At 34.2% G+C, this 24,167-nt stretch overlaps 1 protein-coding gene across 4 annotated transcripts in view; it reads left to right on the top strand.

The window, feature by feature from the left end:
• Positions 1-24,167, top strand: part of LOC149139739 (zerumbone synthase-like) — a 230,970-nt gene that overhangs the window by 163,157 nt on the left and 43,646 nt on the right. For 3 of the 4 annotated variants that reach the window (XM_089449955.1, XM_089449957.1, XM_089449956.1), the window contains one exon: positions 4,154-5,273. The exons of the other annotated variant lie outside the window; for it this stretch is intronic. In XM_089449955.1, the coding sequence (XP_089306081.1) occupies positions 4,154-4,958 (805 nt within the window). In that variant the 3' untranslated portion in view covers positions 4,959-5,273. Of the gene's footprint in view, positions 1-4,153; positions 5,274-24,167 lie in introns of those variants that run through there. 4 annotated transcript variants of the gene reach the window in all.

Raw genomic sequence — 24,167 nt, 5'->3', positions numbered from 1 at the left:
CAATACTGTCTACACCAAGAAAGTGGGCAACTCTCTTATCATCCTTGTTCTTTATGTTGATGATCTTATTCTTACTGGTAGTGATCCCAACCTTATAAACCATGTGAAGTCCAGCCTTAAAAAGAAATTTGAAATCACAGACTTAGGACACTTACACTATTTTCTCGGTCTTCAAGTCTTGCAATCCAAGGAGGGTATTTTCCTTTCCCAGTCCAAGTATGCTTGTGATATTCTTCGTCATTTTCACATGGAAGACTGTAAGCCAGCCCCTTCTCCCTTTCAGTCTGGAGTCAAACTTTCAGTCTCTTGTACTTCTCCTGAAGTTGATGCTACCTTATACCGTCAACTTATAGGAAAACTCTTGTATTTAACCCATACTCGTCCTGATCTTTCCTTTGCTGTTGGCCTTGTTGCTCGTTTTATGCAAAACCCCCGTGAAAGTCATTGGAAAGCAGCTAAAAGAATACTTCGTTATGTTCGAGGTACAATACAGTTTGGGATTCATTACAGTGCCAAAGCAGCTCCTCTGTTAGTTGGTTTCACTGATTCTGATTGGGCTGGTGACCCTGATGATCGGAAGTCTACTGCCGGTTATGTCTTCACTCTTGGTTCAGGACCTATTACATGGGCTTGTAAGAAACAGGCTGCCATTTCTCTTTCGTCAGCAGAAGCAGAGTATCGTGGTGCCGTGGAAGCTAGTAAGGAAGCCTTGTGGCTTCGTCAGATCCTATCAGAGTTTGGCTTTGAGCAGCAGCATCCAACCACACTTTGGTGTGATAATCAAAGTGCCATTCAGCTATGCAAAGATCCAGTCTAGCATCAGCACAGCAAACACATTGAACTACACATGCACTTCATCAGAAAGCTCATTCATGACCATGTTCTTGAAGTGCAATATTGTCCAACAGATGATCAGGTTGCAGACATCTTCACAAAGCTCTCACAGAGGTGAAGTTCACTAAACTTCGATATATGCTTGGAGTTCAGGAAGTTGTCACTAAGGGGGGATAGGCTCTAGTGCCTCCTTCCTTCTCCTATTGTGTCATATTTGTAAATCCTTCAATCCTATCCCAAGTTGTTCTTAAGGGGGGATGTTAGGATATTCCGACACATAGGATATAGTTAAGTTCAACTTGGTCTAGTGTAGAGTTAGGTATAGAGTTAGGTAAAGTGTGTTTCTTTACCGTTGTACATTTTGTAACTTACAATTCGACGGTCACGATATGTAGTGATCCGACGGTTCATTCTCTCCTCGGTATTACCGACACTTGATCCGTGGCTTGACACCCGATTGGTCCATGAGTTCTATTTAAAGCGCATGGAGGGTCATTGTTCGGGTAATCCGTGTATGAGAGAAGCTTATGTAAATTTTCATTCTTTGATTAATAAATTGCCTGTAGTACCCACGTTGGGACAGGCCGTGGACTGTTTCCCTCTTTGAGGGTTTTAACCACGTCAAAAATACTGGTGTATTGATCTGTGATCTGGTTGTGAGCGGTGTCCTTCGAAGACTATGCTTCTTCGAAGACTCTTTGCACTGAGCTACCCTTTCTCCTCTTCTTTCTATAAAATTGCAAGGTTGATTTTGACACACCGACGTCGTGCTTAAGCTCGAGTATTTCGTATGGACTTGGAACTTCTTTGCTGCATCATGTTAACCAACTTATCCACTCAAGTGGTACTTATCCACTAAAATGGTAAGGTAGTGCGATCTGGATCAATTTCAACTTTTTCGACGACTATTCTTTTAAAAGCCATTTGAATCCTCTATACTCTATTTAGGTGAGGTAGTGATTGCCTGACTTGTCAAACCCAACCGTGGTACTAGGGTGGAACGAACACACGATCCTTTGATACCAATTTCGACATTGCTTCGACTCTCAAGTGCTCCATCGGTTGGTTAGGAAAAATCCCTAGTTTTTGTGGTTTCGTTGGTCTCGCAGTTTCCTTCTGAAGCATGGATGACCTCAACTCAACTAATACAATGTTGATCTCATGAAATAATGCACAGATAATATATTCTATGACCAATTATCTACATCCAAAATCATATTGTAATAACTAAATATAATATAATATTATAAATAAATTATAGGAATATTTATATGACTAGCACAACTATATTAATAAATGTAGTTGATATAGACTCCTTATAAATGCATATGAAACATATTAATAATTATTAGATATATGGTAGGAATTTAACTTTATTGTAGAACTCTAATATTAAAATCTTAATATTATAAACTCACTATTATAAATTAAGATTAGAATTTATAATATTGAGTTTATAATATTGAAATTTTTGTATTAGTATTTAATAATAAAAGCATAGTATTAGCTTTTGTATTCATAATTAATACTACATTTATAACGTTAATTTAAAAAAAAATGGTAAACACAATATTATAAATTCTAATATATAAAAATATTACTATAAATTGTTTATATTACACACTTAGTATTATAAACTTAATATTAAAAACTTTAATATTAAATTCAATATCATAAAATAAACGAATTATAAAAATATTTTTAAAATAATCTATTTTAATATATATTAATAATACTATGATATGATCTGCAATAAATCTTTTTGTTGAAAACATTAAAACTTATCAAGAGAAATAGAAAAACAGATATTATTTTAAAGATAAAAAACAATATTCCCATGTTATAAAAACATTAAATAATATTATATAACACTATGATAACTAAATTAGATCATTAAATTAATAATTTATCAAAAAATTAATTACAGATCAAAATAAAATCCCAATACATTAATAATAATGTGTACTTATCCATTTATTAAATAAATATTTTATTTACCTACCAAAATAATAGTGAGCTAATTTGATTTAACCCATGCCATTAACACATGCCAAAACAATAGTCAACTAAGTTCTATCCATTTAGATTGAAGAACCTCCAATCAAATACGACACAGGAAGCTATAAAAGGGTAACACCTGATAATTCCATACACCTACTTTTCCCTGTTATTGCATGTGAAGCTTCCCGCGCTATCTAATTACCCAAATTTCATTCCAAACCATGTCTAACCAAGAGGCTGATGCACTCGGTACCCGTGTTGCAAATTTCAACATCCACGCAGAGCGGCGGTAATCACAGGAGAAGAATCGCTTTATCATTTTGCAATCTGTTAAATTTGAGAGTTCTTTGAGAGTTCTCTGAAATTGTGATCTGTTTTGTAGGAATAGTATGAAAATGTAAATTTCTTTATAGATTTAAACTAGTATAAAGTATAACATCTATAAACTAGTATAAAGTATAAATGTTACAGGAGTAAAGTATGATTTTGAACTCTCGTCTTTATATTAGTATAGATTTATTTTAAATATATATTTAATTTGAGTTGAGATAGCTTAACATGAGCCAAGGTATCCAAATTTTTTTTACTTATAATTTTTATAAACAAACATTATTTAAATATTTTATATAATTATTTAAATTTATTTTTTATTTTTACATATTTTAAAACTTTTATTTCTGTTAATATTATTAAAATTTCAAATTTCAATTTTAATATGGACTAACACAATTACAAATCATATCTCAGCTCAAAAATTACTAAAAACATTTTGGTTTTCTTTTAATCTATATAGAAAATTAAATTTGTGAAAGTTAACAAAAAAAATCCCGTTAAAAAAAAAAGATTTTGTGGATAGGATTTTAGCAGCATGGCTGGATTGATATGGTGTGGAGACAGCAGCAGGGTTTTAACAATCGAAACCTACACTGATGAATTCAAGCAAAGAAGACAATTCCCAGAAGTGCAGATTAATTAACTGTTTGTTTCTATTTATCACAATGGTACCTGGTTTTGGTATTCTGTTTGGTTGTAATATAAGTGTATTATTTTTGGGTTTTTTAATTAAATTATGGAAATTTTAGCAGGATTTTGATAAAATTTAATATATTTTTTTTGTAAATTCAAGTTATAATTGTTAAACTTAGATATTTTGAGTGTTTAGAAATTTTTAATGGTTCTGATTCTATTTCCATTCTTAAAAAAATTTAAGATTTTTTGATTTTTATTTTTATTTTTTTTAACAGAAACCTGCCACTTTTGAATGTTCTTTGCAATGGTCACTGGTTTTAAAATTCTGGGCAATGATCTTTGAATGCAGACTGGAGGGCAAGGTCGCAATAATAACGGGAGGAGCATCTGGCATCGGAGAAGCCACCGTTCGGCTCTTCACAAAGCACGGAGCCAAAGTCATAATCGCGGACGTTGCCGACGTAGCTGGGGAAAAGCTGGCCGAATCTCTTTCTCCTCCCGCAATTTTCGTGCACTGCGATGTGACCAATGAGCAAGACGTGGGCGCAGCGGTGGATTTTGCCGTAGAGAAACATGGTCAACTGGATATAATGTTTAACAACGCAGGAATAGCAGCTCCAGGTAAAAGCGTAGCAGAGTATGACATGGATCAATTCGATCGAGTGATGAAAGTAAACGTGAGAGGAGTGATGGTGGGCATGAAGCACGCTGCCCGCGTGATGATTCCGCGGAAGAAGGGCACCATAATCAACACTGCCAGCATTACAAGTGTTATAGGAGGACTTTGTCCATACGACTACACCACCTCCAAACATGCAGTGATAGGGCTGACGAGGAACGGCGCAGCTGAGCTTGGGAAATACGGGATCCGAGTCAACGCTGTGTCTCCTTATGGACTGCCCTCGGATCTTACTGTTGGGTATTTCAAGAAGCAAGGCGACCCTTCCGCATTTTCTAAAGAAGTGGATAAGTCCGCTGTGGCGGACTTTTGCACCAGAGTTGCCAACTTAGAGGGAACGGTTCTTACAGCGGAGGATGTTGCAGAGGCATGTCTGTACTTGGCGAGCGATGAGTCTAAATATGTGAGCGGGCATAACCTTGTTGTGGACGGAGGAATCAGTGTTGTTAATCACTCCTGGGGAACCTACCGATGAAATTAGCTCAGGGTCGAGTCGTAGTCCTACTATATAAATAATGCCGGTTCACCGCTGCTTCATCTGCTGGTTTTGGATTCCCTCTGAAATCGTTGTGACTTATTAGTAACGTAGCCCTACGATATAAATAGTTGTGGTTCACCCCTCCGTAACCCTACGATATAAATAATTGCGGTTCAGCTCTGGTTCGTTTGATGGTTTTGGTAAATGGCTGTCGCTTTCGTTAACTTGAAAGATGTCCTTTTGGCATTACATATTAATAATTATATATGATCACATACGTCCTTATGGTATGTGATTTAAAAAAATTTATTATTTTGGTCTTTGTTGTATTATTTTACATTTCCAAAGTTATATTGTATTTAAATGTTTTAGTCAGAATGTGCAGAAACTATTTTTTTTTTTGTATATTACATTTTTTATGGTTTAAAATTTATTTTCAAATAAATAAATGAATTAAATAATAATATAATTTTAATAAATTTTTATTATATTTAAGATATAATAATTAAAAAATATAATAGAAAAACCAAAATTACTATTTCTATTTTATATTCTAAAATATTTTCATTCTCATGATCAACAAGGTAGAGCAAATCCCAAAAACCAACAATGGCATACAACCGTATCTACTTGGAAGGTTCAAGACATTATGTGCAAGACTTGTAATGGATTTTCATAACATATTTTTATAACCATAAAGATGTCAGCTGAATATAAGTTAATATTAATATTAGTATAGACTTATTTTTAATACAGATTTAAGGTGAGTTTAAAAAGATTAAATTTATTCATATGTAAACTATTTTAGAATGCAAAATATAATGTGTTGTTTTTCATTATTTAAATTGTATTTTTGAATGCTAAATACAGTAAATAAAGCACCAAATAAAAATTTTAACCATGAAACAATTTTTTTCTATAAAGATATATATGAAGTTGATATCGACATAAATTAGTTAACATAGATCTTCAAATAATTTATTTAAATATCTTCTTGAAATATTTTTGAAAAGTATAAGATTTAAATATCTTATTCACATATTTTTTTTAATTTTATTTACTTTACAACATATTCATTTTCTTTTTAATTATACCTCACATTATTTTTCTATTTAGAACATAATTTTTATTTTTATTTTTTATTTTAAAGGGCATCGACTGAAGGACAAACTTACACATCCCCTCATACTTGGTTGTAAAATAAACCTTTAGACTCAATGAATATTGCTATGATAACTTTCATAATCTATGTTGTGGAAAAAACCCTATATCCAACCATATTTAGAGAATAGTGTGAAATTCATCCTAATCCCTTTTATTACTAATTTCAAGGTCATAAGAGATATGTACAAAAACAGGATAATACATCATTGATAGAAAACCATAATACAGTAAAAACAATAAATAAAGTAAAGAAACATATACATTGTTACAAGTAAAACCTAAACTTTGTAAAACTTAAAAAATCTAGATTAAACCATTTTACTATCAAGGATCATGGAATCAACTCTTTCTCCAGTGGTGCTGACATACTAATTTTTTTAGGGGTACATTACACTATCTCTATCTGGATGTAATGGTAAGTAAACATTCAATTGAGAATTATACAGGTTGTAATGATAAGTAAACATTCAATTGAGAATTATACAAATTTAGGTTGGTTATCCTCCTGATCAACCGTGTTCAAATGTGAAAATGGGATAGAATAATACAACCTAAAACAACTTAATTATAGACTTGAAACTTCACGACTTCAGCGCATCATAACCACACGATAACAAAGAAAATTATCGATTATTTTATACTAGGGATGAATAACTTGAAAAATCTCAATATTTGGTATAACAAAAAACGAACGAGGCTACTAGTTCGAAGTGCAGCTTCTAGCGATTATTTTGATGAATATTTGAGTTGAAAAACAATGATCAACTTAAGATTGTATATAATTATTAAAATGTAAAGCCGAAGGGCGTGTTACAAGTTCACAGAGGAAAGACATCAGAAAATACAAATATTCACGAGAATCGGCAGATGAAGCAGCGGTGAACCGCAATTATTCTATTGTAGTACTAGGGTTTTCAGAAACTATAACAGTTTCATAGGGTATCCGAAGTCAGCAGATGAAGCAGCAGTGAACCGACATTATTTACATAGGAGTACGACTCTCAGCCAACTTCATTATTTTAACATCCCTACCGTAATAACTCATCATAATAAACCGTTATGAAATATTTACGAGTTGGTTGTAAACTGAAGGTCCGTAGTAACTCAGTGTAAATCATAGTTACCAAATTAGGCCGAATCGGCCTGAAGAATTCGAAAATTCGGCAATTCGGTCCGATTCGGCCATTAATACGCTGAAGTTCGATTCGCACACATTACAGTGTCTCAAATTTATTTTTTAAATTTTCTTTGATTTGTGTTTTTCAAGAAGTCGTACTTCGTACTCCAATTTCTGTTCTGTGCGTTAGTTTTCGTCATGCAGTTGTAGTTTAAACTTGATTCTTCCCGCTGGTCGAGGTATCGAGTTAGACAATACTTAAGATAGAAGGGACAAGGATGTTATTCCTGCTGGTCGAGGGATCAAGTTAGACGATACTTAATATAGAAGGAACAAGAATGTTCTTGACGGTTTGCTCTGCAATACAGGTGTGATTAATGATTAAAAAATTCATGGTTTTATTTTTATCAAAGTTATTGTGATGTATTAGTAATTCTCACTTTGTTATTAATTTTGACAGTGTTTGTTAAAAATTAAAAGAAATTAAAAAATTATATAAAAACTAAATAAATAGTTGTCATATTAAATTTTCATTTTTACAATAAAATAATTTTTTGCCTTTTTTTTTTTTTTAATTTTTATTTTTACAATAATTTTTTTTGTCTATTTTTTTTTAATTTTAATTTCTTTCGTATAATACTTTGACTAGTAAGTAATGAAAATGGAATTATTTATTCATAATAAAATTGGTTGTAATTTAGTTGTTTGTTTTTAAGAAATTTGTAACGAAAATATATTATATGGTTTCTAAATCTTTTAAACAATTAGCAAAATAGCAAGATAATTCTAATTTGATGATTCTTGATGGTTCTAATTTGATGTTTTTTAATCTATATTTTATTCAATTAGTAATTAGGAAATTAGAAATTACAGCATTAGTTACTATCTTTTGATTGACAAAGAGGAGTTGTTTCTACTAATTTCAATATCTTATTCACTTCCATTTGAAAAATTAGGAAAACAAAAAGAATTCTAATTTGATAATTCTAATTTGATGATTTTTTATCTATATTTTATTTTAGTAATTAGGAAATTGCCAAAATATTTATCATTAAAAACTACAACATTAGTTACTATTTTTTGATTGACCAACCAACAATTTTAAGGGTGTCCTTTTTTTAATGTTAAAGAGTTTGTTCTGACCATTGTATTTTATTCACTTCCATTGAAAAGGAGTTGTTTCTACTAATTTCAACATCTCATTCACTTCCATTAAAAAGGAATTGTTTCTACTAATTTCAATGTCTAATTTTATTTGCAACTTTTATAATATAATTCACAATTGTTAATTTAGATTATTCAAAATTTAAGAAAAAATATTATTAATAAAGTGTAAGATGTATATTGGCGAATTTTTTCCGTATTGAATTTTAAAGAGTCGAATTTTTCTCGTATCGAATCGAATTTGTATTCGAATTCGAATTCGAACTTGGTAACTATGGTGTAAATTAACAGTTATGAATAGTTAATAGTTCGTTACGAAACTAATTCTTGATAGGTGTAAAAAATGGAAGTAATGGAGGGTTTTTTTGGGAGGACATGCATAGTGGCACTCAGGGCATGTCTCGGACGCTTTGTAGCAGGAGGCTTCCATCATCTCTACACGATCCGCTTTGGAAGGATTCTTTGCTTTTCTTGCTGAGGGCCGAGTACCAGTCTTTTCAGTGGCAATGGTATCTATTATCCTTCTTTCGGTTTCGTTCTATTCACCAGTTTATTTATTGATTTCACTACTAACGAACGGGGGGTTAGTTAGTTGAGTAACTGGTTATTAAGAAGATCGATTGGTATTCCAGATAATAGAGTCTGGGCTTTTGCTTTGATGGAACACTGCTTAAAGACTTGGAGTTTTAGTCCTTTTTAAGTCTCTTTCTAATGCTGTACTAGGCAAGAGGATATTTATGTCGTAACCCTGGTGACAGTGACAGGTGGTTGTCTTCTGTATCATTTAAGAATAGCCGGTTAGGTTGAATGTTGCACCTGACGCTGGTTTTTGATGATACTGCTAAGGAATGAGTTATGTGCTAAGTTGATTAACTAGTTTTTTTTAAGTAATTCAATTGATTTCAGAATAATCAAATCTGAGCCTTTGCGTTAGTGGAGTATTACCTCAAAATTTGAAGTCAATCCCTCGTTTGTACTCGCCCTAACACTGTATTGGGTGAAAGGACGTTTTGGTTTGTCCTCAGTTGATTGTGGTGTTGTTATGTTGTAACCTTGTTTATAGTAATAGAAGGTTGTCTCCTGCATAGTTTACAATAGGGCTGCACCTGGCCCTGGATATTGGTTTCGCAGCTAATGAATGTGTTGGTTGATTTCTGGATAATATAATCACAGTCTGCTTTAATGGAATATCGCCTCAGAATTTAGAGTTTGTCACTCGTAACGACTCGCCCTAGCTTTGTATTGGGCCAAAAGGCTTTGAAGTTCCCTCCCAAGGCGAATTGTAGTTGTTCTGTCGGAACCTTTTGACTATGATAGTAGGCTGTCTGCTGCATCATTTAAGAGCAATTTAGTCAGTATTGTACCTAATGCTACAGGACCTTAAAACTAGGAAAGCGCAATACGTTTGTTATAGTGATATTCTTTTTGAATCTAGGAAAGGGTTCCTGTATTTGCTTGAGCCAGGGAAATCTTTACCTCAGTGACACGGATAAAAATGATACACGTGTTTTCGCTATTGTCATAATCTGAAATTAATATGAAGTCTATTGCCTCCAAGTAATCTATTACATTCACGCTAGTGCCTTTTTATGTATTAGGCTGGACAGAAAATATATTTGCCCAAATCCTTAAAATACTTGATCACTTTATGAAAAGCTATTTGATGCACAAACATTGTGTTATAAAGATATGTTCTTTGTATGGATAGAAGAATTTATTGAGTCATATTTCTTTAGGAAAATGATATGTGATTACTTTTATGCCAATGTAACTAATATCTTAGTTTCTTGTTGAATGAGACGTGTAAACACATGAGATTTGTGCTGGCTTTCATTAGAAAAGGTATACATACGCATGCAGGAAGAGACAACAAGTTGAGTTGGTTTGCTTTACATGTTTGTAAGCATAAAAAATAATAGCTAACGGATTAGCTCTTTTGATAAAGTTTATGCAAAATTTTCATGTAAGGAGATTGTAACTGATGTTCTAGTTAGTCCCTTCAAAGGTATGCCTTAGTGTTTTTCCCTTTAAGAATATGTGCTTATGCGAAGGGAAATATTAGTTAATATGATTATTTATAATCGTAATCATGATATTAATGTTGGCAGGAAAGATTATATTTAACATGGTGGCAGGTATAGAATTAATGGACCATGCAGAAGAGTTGCGTAGCAGGATCGTACATTGCTAGAACAATCATGCCACAAGGAATGTTGTATGTGGCGGAAAAGAATTACTGGACCATGCAGACGAGTCTGCATAGCAGGACCGTACATTGCTAGAACAATCATGCCACAAGGAATGTTGTATGTGCCGGTATGTAAGTAAAATATTACATGGAAAACTGTATTAGCTTTTAGCTAGTTATGAGACATTTTAATGATATTTCAATGTAAAATCTTATAACAATGGATAGGGGATGGAATCCCCTATAATCCATTGAGTGAGGGGTGAAAACCCTCATGAGCGTTTAATAAAAAGATTAAACGTTTGCTGGTTTTCACCCTACGGGGTTTCCAGGGTATATCGGTGTTCAGTGGTGTGATTGCCTTTTGTGTCAATTGATGATGATGAATCCTTGATGTTGATGGTTCTTTATTTGATGGTCTAATCGTAATGTCCAAGTATGAGGTTAATTAATATGGTGAAGGAAATCGTGAAATGGATGCATGGATTCATGAGACAGTTATGTTGATAAACTACCACAATGGTGGTTAATGGTTATGCAAACTTACTATCCTTGATTGCAATTCACTTGATGTATTAATGAACATTATATCTAATGGTATTGAGGAATTGAGGAGTTGTAATTCGGATAATTACTTGTGGGTACTATATATAAATAAATTCTAACTCCCTACTTTTACATGCAAGGTTACCGAGGTATATTACAAGTGGTATCAGAGCTGAAGGTTGCAGTACTGGCGCCTTTCGGAATTGGTAAGCGGAAAAGAAATTGAGGTACGCCACCAGTGGCATTAACTCAGGTATGAGTTTAACCATTCACATATTGATTTATGTAGTACACAACTTTCAGCATGATATGTGTGATTCATGTATTATAACTACTTTGCGTAGCAAGTAATAAAGTTTATTGCATAACTATTGGATTCTTGTTGAGGATGAAAGACAACAAAACTTTTGTTACACTTATGAACAATATTGAACACTCATTGAGGAAAGTGACAATCAACTACCAACTTTTTCTTTGCAAATATTGCAATAATAATGATGCATTTAATGAACATGATTGAAGTTACGATGAACTAATTTTAATGATTCAATGCATGAATGTAAAATACGGGGATGTACTTGGATTTGACGATGTAGTGTGTTAAAAAGACATTGCAAGAACCCCTTTAGACTTGAAAATAACAAGGAGTCAAGTAATGGGCCTTGACTATAATAATTAATTTTTGATTAAGTCTTGTCATGGAAGCATGAAAATGACTGGTAGTTGAGATTGGTTAGAATTGTATGACTAACCAATAGAACTCATATGCATTAATTGCCTTGGATTTAAGATTATTACAATTCGAAAACAAGTGATGGTTTGATTGGTGTCACATGCGTGGAATGTGTGTATGATGATTCTACTCTCTCTATGCTATAGTTCCAGTTGTTTATGAGAAGAGTTCTTAATTTTATTCACCATGAGAATGCTTGAAGAATAGTATATGCTTATGTCTCAATAGATTTAATGATGTTTCCCTCTAATTCTTTGAGATTCACTAGCATGATATGTGTTTATGTTAATCATTACTTGTTGTAAGATAAAAATCATTTGAGCATCTGTTTAATGATGGTTGAATTTATCTCTACTATGGGAATGACAGATTTCTTATGCATGTTGCATTCCAGTGTGAAGTTAATTGTAGAGGTATGTTCAATGGGTAACATTTCTAGGACCCATTCATGGTAGAATTACATGTGACAATTATTCATAAATAGACTACCTGTGTTAATGAAGTTTTTTTTTGTAAACTCTAACTACCTTTCCCAACTATAGATGCTTTCAAAGGAAAAAGGAAGCAAGGAGAAGGGAAAAGAATCACTAAGTCTGGTGATGACCAGATAGCACTCGATGTGAATGTGAGTATTCCCTTGACCATGCTTAAGGAGTTGGAAAATGATAACTATAGCGTGTTGATGTTAATGATTTTCGTAATGTCTCCTTGAAGTCATTATTATGAAATGGACACATAGTAATGTTATGACAGTTGTTGCATCTAGCATCAAGTGGTAACTCTGGTGCATGTGTGACACTTAGGAGATCATGCTTCTAATTGCATAAGTAGAGCAATTGCTTCCGGTAAGGGTGGTTTAATTTGTTAGTTATGCATGTTGAACCAAGGGAAAGATAAGTAACTCTATTCTTTATAGAGAATAATCAGTTGTGTTTTATTAAACAGTTGGAAATATCATGGGGTTGATTTCTACAGTAAAGATTGATTGTTTATATGTTTTCTTGGTAGAGAAAATATGATAATACTTGCAGTAAAAGATTGATTATTTTATATGTTTTTCTTAGTAAAGAAAATAGGTATTTCGTCCTAGAAGGACTACATGTGAGTCTTGTGTGAGAAATGTTTGTCTCTTGTCATTTTTCTTGAAAATAAAAATAGAGGCTCTTTCCTTTAAAGACACATTAGAATAGTGTTCATACAAAAAACAAAATCCTTACTTGTTCATGAAAGAACTATGTGCATTGAAGTAAAGTAATTGTGTAGGAGAAAACACATGTTGCATGCACATAAGGGTAGTATGAGTCTGTGTGTACTTAGAGAAAGTGATCATGTTAACTTTCTTGAAGACAATAATCTTTTGAAGAGGTTGTTTTGCTAGATGAGTTGTGTTGATTGCTTGATTTTGGATGGATAAGTAAATCTTCTTCTGTATCTTGATTTTTATGCATAAAGATGGATATCTTTAATAATTCCCTGAAAGGGAAGATGGAAGAATGAGGTTAAAATGACTTCCTTTAAGAAAGAGGTATGTAGTTTGTTGTATGAAATGATGGTAGTATTCTAGTGAAGGGAATATGTGTTGCATACATTAAAGAAGGGCTTATATGATAAGCAATGGTATGCACAAAGATTAGTCATTATGATATAGAGTTATGTTCTTTGTATGTTAGAGAGATTATGCTTAATTATATTAATGATGCATGACCAAAGCTAGCCATAGTGAACGTAGGACAATACTCCATTAATGACGATTTGAAGTAAGACAACAGACTATGGCAAAATTGGAAATGTTTAGATTATTAACTCAACTGTTGTCGACATTTATACATTAATGAATATTTTCATATGCTTTTATACATGACAATATTGTATGCATGAAAATTCTTGGAAATCGAATATGTGTTAACTGATGCATTGCTGATGGGATTAAGTAGTGGTAGCTTAATGGCAACAAGAAAACTCATCACGTAAATTGCTGCAATGTGAAATGCAATCATAAATGAGAAAGAATGATGTTATATGATATGCATGAATTATGTTATTTGGGAAATTTGCATGCATACAACATGTATGATAGATATGTTTCCCATCAATCTAGATGTTGTGGACCCATGATGAGGGATAAGTGTAAATGCATGGTTTACATGCATGTTTATTTTGTTAATGATAATGTTCATATGGTTCATTGTGTAAATTACTTTGAGAAAGAGTAATAAAAGAGAAATTTAACATGCCAGACAGTTGCAGATAGTTGGGTTGATGGCAGTTACCTGCCCGAAGGGGTTGATGGTACTTGTCTGCCCGGATTGTGAAAGGCTTGAATGCCTTGGGTTGATGACAGTTACCTGCCCGAAGGGGTTGATGGTACTTGTCTACCCGGATTGTGAAAGGCTTGAATGCCTTGGGTTGATGACAGTTACCTGCCCGGAGGGGTTGATGGTACTTGTCTGCCCGGATTGTGAAAGGCTTGAATGCCTTGGGTTGATGACAGTTACCTGCCCGGAGGGGTTGATGGTACTTGTTTGCCCAAATCTCCTCTCCATAGAATTCTTGAGCTGGTTGGCCAGTGGAATTCCATGTTAGACCTGGTAAGGTCTCTATCAAAGAAACTATCTGGATGTGAAAATGACTCGATCAGGTTGTGGAAAACAATTCCCTTGGGTTGGGAATTCTTTAGCCTATTGTGGACTCATAGCTAAAGGAATTAACGAATCAGCTATATGATATGTTAAAGATGAATTCTATATATAGTTGTGTAAAATATGTTATGCATGTTTAACAGGAAATGAGTTTAGTAGTCAATAAGGAGTTATTGGATATTTTAATTCCTTTATTGTATTATCAATCTTGTAGGAAATTTTAATTCCTTTGTTGTATTACCAATCTTGTGGAAGTCTTAGTAGGGGCTAAGACCATTTTCAAATGATGCAGTGATTGATTGTTTTGATTATTAGAGAGCTAGGTGCTCTTTTGGTACTTTTAGAAGTACTTTATGGATGTCTTTAGTGAGAATTAATTCAGTGTGCACGTGGAACAATGATTTATCATTTGATGATTAGTGTTAGTGCTCTTTAAGTACTTGTAAAGGTACTGTGATTTAGAAATCATCTAACATTGCACAATTGGTTGCTAGTCAAAGTATCTCATTTGACTCAGAATATTGGGACTAACGCAATTGAATTTGTTAGTCATACATTACAAGAATTACTTACCATGGAGGGTTGATGGATTGACCAACCACTATTAAAATGCTTACATGAAAGTGCTCATGATTTTCAAGAGAAGATGGTAAGTAATGGTAAGTTGATATAGAGTTTGGTTTTTGAATTTGAATAAGAGCCAAGTGGTGGCAATTAGGACTTGCATATTTTTGCAATTATGAGTGCCTATGACTATTGATGCTTATAACTAATGATATTTCTTATGATTATACCATTACTATTTTGTGTGATGTCATTTCTTGGAATGAAATCTTGATTTTAAAGAGGAAGGACCACTTTTTGTGCGGTTTAGATGATTATACAATGAGTAAAATCTCAAGTTCTCAATGAAAGATGAACACCGAGGATGGTGTTCCTGTTAAGGGGGGGAGTATGTAACATCCCTACCGTAATAACTCATCATAATAAACCGTTATGAAATATTTACGAGTTGGTTGTAAACTGAAGGTCCGTAGTAACTCAGCGTAAATTAACAGTTATGAATGGTTAATAGTTGGTTACGAAACTAATTCTTGATAGGTGTAAAAAACGGAAGTAATGGAGGGTTTTTTTGGGAGGACATGCGTAGTGGCACTCAGGGCATGTCTCGGACGTTTTGTAGTAGGAGGCTTCCATCATCTCTACACGATCCGCTTTGGAAGGATTCTTTGCTTTTCTTGCTGAGGGCCGAGTACCAGTCTTTTCAGTGGCAATGGTATCTGTTATCCTTCTTTCTGTTTCGTTCTATTCACCAGTTTATTTATTGATTTCACTACTAACGAACGGGGGGTTAGTTAGTTGAGTAACTGGTTATTAAGAAGATCGATTGGTATTCCAGATAATAGAGTCTGGGCTTTTTCTTTGATGGAACACTGCTTAAAGACTTGGAGTTTTATTCCTTTTTAAATCTCTTTCTAATGCTGTACTAGGCGAGAGGATATTTATGTCGTAACCCTGGTGACAGTGACAGGTGGTTGTCTTCTGTATCATTTAAGAATAGCCGGTTAGGTAGAATGTTGCACCTGACGCTGGTTTTTCATGATACTGCTAAGGAATGAGTTATGTGCTGAGTTGATTAACTAGTTTTTTTTAAGTAATTCAATTGATTTCGGAATAATCAAATCTGAGCCTTTGCGTTAGTGGAGTATTACCTCAAAATTTGAAGTCAATCCCTCATTTGTACTCGCCCTAACACTGTATTGGGTGAAAGGACGTTTTGGTTTGTCCTCAGTTGATTGTGGTGTTGTTATGTTGTAACCTTGTTTACAGTAATAGAAGGTTGTCTCCCGCATAGTTTACAATAGGGCTGCACCTGGCCCTGGATATTGGTTTCGCAGCTAATGAATGTGTTGGTTGATTTCTGGATAATATAATCACAGTTTGATTTAATGGAATATCGCCTCAGAATTTAGAGTTTTTCACTTGTAAGGACTCGCCCTAGCTCTGTATTGGGCCAAAAGGCTTTGAAGTTCCCTCCCAAGGCGAATTGTAGTTGTTCTGTCGGAACCTTTTGACTATGATAGTAGGCTGTCTGCTACATCATTTAAGAGCAATTTAGTCAGTATTGTACCTAATGCTACAGGACCTTAAAACTAGGAAAGCGCAATACGTTTGTTATAGTGATATTCTTTTTGAATCTAGGAAAGGGTTCCTGTATTTGCTTGAGCCAGGGAAATCTTTACCTCAGTGACACGGATAAATATGATACACGTGTTTTCGCTATTGTCATAATCTGAAATTCATATGAAGTCTATTGCGTCCAAGCAATCTATTACATTCACGCTAGTGCCTTTTTATGTATTAGGCTGGACCGAAAATATATTTGCCCAAATCCTTAAAAGACTTGCTCACTTTATGAAAAGCTATTGGATGCACAAACATTGTGTTATAAAGATATGTTCTTTGTATGGATAGAAGAATTTATTGAGTCATATTTCTTTAGGAAAATGATATGATATTACTTTTATGCCAATGTAACTAATATCTTAGTTTCTTGTTGAATGAGACGTGTAAACACATGAGATTTGTGCTGGCTTTCATTAGAAAAGGTATACATACGCATGTAGGAAGAGACAACAAGTTGAGTTGGTTTTCTTTACATGTTTGTAAGCATAAAAAATAATAGCTAACGGATTAGCTCTTTTGATAAAGTTTATGCAAAATTTTCATGTAAGGAGATTGTAACTGAGGTTGTAGTTAGTCCCTTCAAAGGTATGCCTTAGTGTTTTTCCCTTTAAGAATATGTGCTTATGTGAAGGGAAATATTAGTTAATATGATTATTTATAATCGTAATCATGATATTAATGTTGGCAGGAAAGATTATATTTAACATGGTGGCAGGTATAGAATTAATGGACCATGCAGAAGAGTTGCGTAGCAGGATCGTACATTGCTAGAACAATCATGCCACAAGGAATGTTGTATGTGGCGAAAAAGAATTACTGGACCATGCAGACGAGTCTGCATAGCAGGACCGTACATTGCTAGAACAATCATGCCACAAGGAATGTTGTATGTGGCGGTATGTAAGTAAAAGATTACATGGAAAACTGTATTAGCTTTTAGCTAGTTATGAGACATTTTAATGATATTTCAATGTAAAATCTTATAACAATGGATAGGGGATGGAATCCCCTATAATCCATTGAGTGAGGGGTGAAAACCCTCACGAGCGTTTAATAAAAAGATTAAACGTTTGCTGGTTTTCACCCTACGGGGTTTCCAGGGTATATCGGTGTTCAGTGGTGTGATTGCCTTTTGTGTCAATTGATGATGATGAATCCTTCATGTTGATGGTTCTTTATTTGATGGTCTAATCGTAATGTCCAAGTATGAGGTTAATTAATATGGTGAAGGAAATCGTGAAATGGATGCATGGATTCATGAGACAGTTATGTTGATAAACTACCACAGTGGTGGTTAATGGTTATGCAAACTTACTATCCTTGATTGCAATTCACTTGATGTATTAATGAACATTATATCTAATGGTATTGAGGAATTGAGGAGTTGTAATTCGGATAATTACTTGTGGGTAATATTTATAAAAGAATTCTAACTCCCTACTTTTACATGCGAGGTTACCGAGGTATATTACAATTATCCACAAATAGTAGAATTCAGTTATCATCGGTAGGTCCCCCAGGAGTGATTAACAACACTAACTCCTCCATCCACAACAAGGTTATGCGGATTGACATATTTAGACTCATCGCTAGCCAAGTACAGACATGCCTCTGCAACATCCTCTACTGTAAGAATCGTTTCCTCTAAGTTGGCAACACCGCTGCAAAAGTTGGCCACGACCGGATTATCCACTTCTTTTGAAAATGAGTATTAGTTCATATATCAATCTATAACAAGATCCGCAAGCGGCGGTAGTCCCTGTCGGGCATGAAATCAGATAATAAACTAATTACAGCTTTGGAATTGATGAAAAAAGATGTGGTAGCACTAGTACTTTGCGGTGCAGATCAACCGTTTTTACTCGGTGATAAAAGGCTTTGCATTTGAGTGATAGTCACTTGTCAGCAACGTTAATGATGCTTAGATCCGTTACCATTGTGCACCAATTTTTTACTATTTTGGCTCAAGGCTGTCTTGGTCGAGCATTCAAACCCTATATGATAAATCTGAATTGCGAGAACATCATAAGATTACCTGCCCATAGCGTGAAGAGAGAAAATAAGAGGTGAATGACAAATGAACTTCCGATAGTGCATGCAAAAAACATCAAACCACATGCTCGTATATAACATAGTTACTTTGAACGCTAGTTTACCAAATAGAGGGATGTGAACAAATATTTAGTAAGTCAGTGAGGTAGGTAGCCAGTTTCGGGATGACAAAACCCCAGACACATTTGCTAAAGTCAATTCCTCCAATAACCCGCACGTCTTAGTGCGACCACTTTTCTTTATGGCGTCCACTAGCCCGACAACGCGATCAGGAGATCTCAAACTTGCTGATCCCAGTAGCAGGAAAATCCATTGGCTGATCCCAGTAGCAGGAAAATCCAGTGGCAGGCAAATTCACAATAAAAGCTATGTTAATTCTGAATTAAGTCATTATTTTTAAATCTATGAAATCAAAAAATAAAATAAAATTCCTTAAAGTTTTGTAATCGAAGCAAGTAAATACGAACAAATGTGAAGATGATAATATCACCCGTCAAAAAGACAATGCCACATTTCTTATATCTGTCAAAAGGACTCTACCAGGTTTCATATATTTTTCATGCAGTTTGACGTAAAAGAGCATGTTGTTCACTTTTATTCGAGACTGGTTCATAAATTTCTCTCCCTATGCGTAAGCACTATCGTTTGCTGCACTTCGTCCCTGCTTTATTGTTATCTCTCTGTAAATGGACTCGATCAACGCCCCTCACCTTCCCGAGGTCGGCTTATGGTGGCTACAGAGGCCGAAGTTAGAGAGGTTGCATATCCAGTTTACCGAGTGAAGGAAGAAGGCATAAGGAGGGGCGGGACGGTTAACCCACCACCGCAGAGACAGGGACAGATATAGAGGTGGGAGCGGATTCACCTAAAATTGCTTAAACCTGGTAAACGATGAATTCTTGGTCTATCCTATACCTATAGTGTGTGGTCTGGTTGACGCCAGTAAACTGATAGTTCCCATCCCCTATTTTTGACAAGCAACAGGGGACGATTCTACAGCGGCATCATAAGGTGATAGCAAGATCTTGCTACAGGAGTAGGTTAGAATGCAGATATATGAAAATGTCGTAGTGGCTGCCATGGGAACAACAATTTGATTTTCGACCAAATTCAGAGGAACTGCGTTGAGAATTGGATTGAGCAGGGGCGTGAATAGGAGGGCCTAGACCCATTTTGAGTAGGAGCGTGAATAGGAGGAGCATGAATAGGGAACGTACTAGAATGATGCAAGAACTTGGAAAAATCCGCCAGAGGCTTGGGAAGGCTCAGAGTAAGCCAATCGAGCCTCATCTTGGCTACTGGTAGTCTTTTCCTTTGGATGAAAATCATCAACATCTGAAGCTGCCTTTTCCTTCGGATGAAAATCATCAACATCTGAAGCTGCCTTTTCATGGCAATCATGGTGTGAAGATTTCCCAAAAGCCCATTTACGCTTCTCTTTTGGGGCTTTTTTTTTCGGCACACAAAAAGATCATTAGCAATTGATAAAGTATTTTCTTTGAAACATGAGAGCCCTCAAATGAAACCAGGTCTCAAGGCAGGAGCAAAAGCTCTGAGTACCTAACTTTTCTTCTTTGCCTGCATCAAGTTCTTCGCTTTTAACTTTGGAGGAAAAATTAGATTTCTTTGAATCGTTGGATTCAGAATCCTTGGCATGTGATCTAAAAGCCCTTTTCATGGCTGTGAACCATGACCCCCCTTTCTTGCCCATACTAGTGCATTAATATTTCTTTCTTGCAACATCCACCTAAAAAATATATTTCTGTAGATCTCTATAGGGAAAAAAATATGAACTTCAGAAATAAGCACAAGAAAACAATCATAAACAGTTAAATCTTATTCGACCATTGAATTTTAATAGTGTTCAAAATACAGACCTAACTGTACCGCCTAAAAAATATATTTCTGTAGATCTCTATAGGAAAAAAAATATGAACTTCAGAAATAAACACAAGAAAACAATCATAAACAGTTAAAGCTTATTCGACCATTGAATTTTAATAGTGTTCAAAATACAGACCTAACTGGTACTTGTTGTGGCAGAAAATCCCACAACGTTTGCACCACAGCCATAATAGCTCACAAGGTTGCTAAACTCTCTTTTAACTTCCAAGTCAAACTTTGGTTAGCTAGGAAGTAGACACGTTGGACATGCAAAAGAGAAAGAGGCAGGTGGTAAAATTGTGGGCCTCCATCTTCACTGTTGAATCAGAACATCTAAGTTCTTCACTTGTGTATATACCCCATCTGAGTATTAGCAGCTTCCATGGCTTCTGCAAGTAGGTGGTTTGTCCTATATTTTGCGATCATTGTATTTGTTCTTCAGGTAACAAATGCGATGTTTACTGATATGTCTTCTATGTTTCATGAATTCTGTTCTTCTTATTTTTCCAATCTTTGGAAGTACTATATAAATTATCTCTATTTGATGAAACAGATGTTTGTGGAGGCTACTGAAGTTGGAACTTCAACAGTATCTGGGGTGAGTATATATGTATCACTAAGTTTCATGACTACGAGGCACAACAAAAACCAGGTACATGAAAAATCTGAACCAAAATTATGAATCTGGATGAATCTTTAAACATTCTTGAAATTAACCAATATGTTAATTAAGAGATTGGTGATATTCTTGTAAAACTCCTTGAAGGCTTTTACAGAGGAAATAATCTTGCACTTCAGAAATCGGAGCAAGTATTCATTTTTTGAAATGGAAATTCAACCACTGAAATTTCCTAACTAGATATCCTCTAAATGCTGTTTGTATCTTGGTCACCGCCCAAAGTTATCTTGGATTTACTTCCCAAATTTCTCTTGCATTTACTTCTCGCTGGTTCGAAGGTTGGGTCAGACAAACAACTTGAGCAGCAGCTTGAGCAGATGCAACTGCAGCTTCTACAACGATTACGGTCGCTAAAGCCATAGCAATGGAATGTTTCTCAACATTTCCAGTTATAGGTGCGACCTCATCTTGGCGCAGAACTCATTCCAGAATATGAATTTGATGGAGGGTGGGAAGCAGCATCACTTGTGTCTCGTTGTCTGTGCGCCAGTCGAGCCTGCTTACGCATCCTTATTAGTCGAGCCCCCTAAAGGGTCCTTATCAGTCGAGCACCTAAAGGTCCTAACCAGTAAGGTGCATCCTTATCAGTGAAGTGCATCCTTACCAGTGCATCATGGGAGTGGATCCAGTCGGTTCAGAGAAAAGCACGGGGAGTGGATCCAGTCGGTTGTACCTCACCCTATTAAACCTTTGAAAGCCGAAAAAGAATGAGGAGGTTCTTCTAGGATGTCCAATAAAGCTTTACGGTGGGTTCCGAGGTAAAGGTATTATAAGCATAATTCCTTTTCAAATAGCATTCATATTTTCCTTTCAAATAGAATTCTTATGCTACAAGAACAACATAATGGCTTGCCTAGACAACATACCTGTCCTGACTGTGTGTGCGTTTTCCAGTGTGTGGTTCACAATTTCTAGCATCTTGTTCTACATGTGCATTAGGGAGTTTCAATTTCTTGCCGATTCTCAGGCCGTTGCACTGGGCCTGTCGAGAAAGAGTAAGTAGTGGACTGCAAGGTTCCCAGAAAGCAGATTAAAGTGGTAAGAGGGTGGTCGAATGAAGCTGGCAGCTATAAACAATCATGGCAGTCAGCAGTGACAAGTGTAAGCTTATAAGCTTGTAACATTGTAAGCTTGTAAGCTTGTAACAAGAACAGGTCGCATCCAAGAAAATGGTAGTGGCAGTATACAAGAAGCGAAAGTTACTTTGGATATAACAAAATAGACAAAGAAGGAAGTTACTTTGGATAGAACAAAATAGACAAAGAAGGCTCTGCATTTAGGAAATGAACTTTGGATAAAAATGCTTTGTATATCTAAAGTTACCTCAAGAAACATGAAGTTTCCAATAAGAGGTCGATTTGAAAACTTTGCTTAAAATTTTGGTGTAGCCAAATTGCGAGCAAAAACTTTGGTTAAATATTTGTACACAAGGAAAATGTTTAAAATAGCTTTTTATCCTTTCACTCGAAAGTTTTAGAGTGAGGATAAAAAGAAGAGCTACAGATCTGGATTTTATTCTCCCTGTTTGCTCTTCTTTTATCATCATTCTTTAACCCTGATAATGGATCCCACTTGGGATTTGAAACGTTGGTTCAAAGATGTTTATACTGTGGATTCTCCGGTCAATTCAAAAGATAAAAACCACAGATCTCTCAAATCCAAAATAGCTTTGGTCAAAATACAAAAAACAAAAAAAAAATGGTCAACTCATGAATTAATAGGCGTTCAAATGTTCGATCGAACGCTATAGTCCCTGCTATGCGGGAGGCAGGACTAATAAAATCAATTTCATTTATTATTTTATTCTCTTTATTTCGATTTAGATTCTATTATATATATATATATATATATAATTCAAAATGAAAAGAAAATTTTTAATAATTCACTTTAATTTATACTTTTTACAAAGCTTATTGAAAGATTTTGAAGCTATGACTTTTAATTACTAAAGTGGAACTTGATCAATGAAGTTAATTTTAACTTTTGTTTATTGCTGGTTTATATATATAGTAGTTTAAAAATGAAGTAAATTGGATTAAAAACAATAGATTTTTTGTGATATTTTGGTAATATTTGGCAAAATATTTTGGAAATCAAAGATACAGTTCTAAGTTTCAAAAGTTTGGGTGCCCTAAAATTTTTTAAAAATGTATAATTTATTTCCACCATAAAAACAAAATTCAACCAATCATACTATTAATTTTTTTGAAAAAAATCACTAAATTAAAATAAAATTATAATAAAAAACAATATTCAATATACTAATAAAGTTATAAGTTATTTAATATTAGAAGTATTTAAAGCTAGAAGTTACAAGAATAAGAATATAAAAAAATAGAATTTTGCAAATGTTACACTACTCATAACTAGCATCGTTAATGAAAGAACTTTTTATATTTTGAATTATTTGCCTTTCTATTTTTTTTAATTCTATATTAAATAAATATATTTTTAGTATATTAAAAAAATATATATATTTTTAAGTATATTAAACTTTTTAAGTATATTAAATAAGATACTAGCTTTTATTTTAATTTTTATTTTTAAAACCAAATTGTTTTTGAGTAACTTTTTGGAAATTTTTCCTGTGGAATTTTCAAGTTTAATTTTTCTAAAATATGGTAAGAATTTATTGAACTCACAACTTTGATGAGTAACCCATGTACAATAGAAGTGCCATAGGGATTTTTCACATTACTGAATCCATAAAATCCATCTATAAAATGAAAAAAGTAGTTTAAATAATACAAATCAAGATTTCACCACAATTTTTTTGCCAAATTCCAACACCAAAAACTCCAAAAAATCTAACACCACAACTCTTTTTAAAATTATAATCTAAAACTATTTTTT

The sequence above is a fragment of the Pinus tabuliformis genome, chromosome X, assembly GCF_031772625.1.
Source record: "Pinus tabuliformis cultivar Carrire ecotype Pingquan chromosome X, CPIR1, whole genome shotgun sequence".
NCBI classification, from domain to species: domain Eukaryota; kingdom Viridiplantae; phylum Streptophyta; class Pinopsida; order Pinales; family Pinaceae; genus Pinus; species Pinus tabuliformis.
The sequence above is the reverse complement of the archived record's forward strand: the minus strand, read 5'-3'. Positions and strand labels throughout refer to the sequence as shown.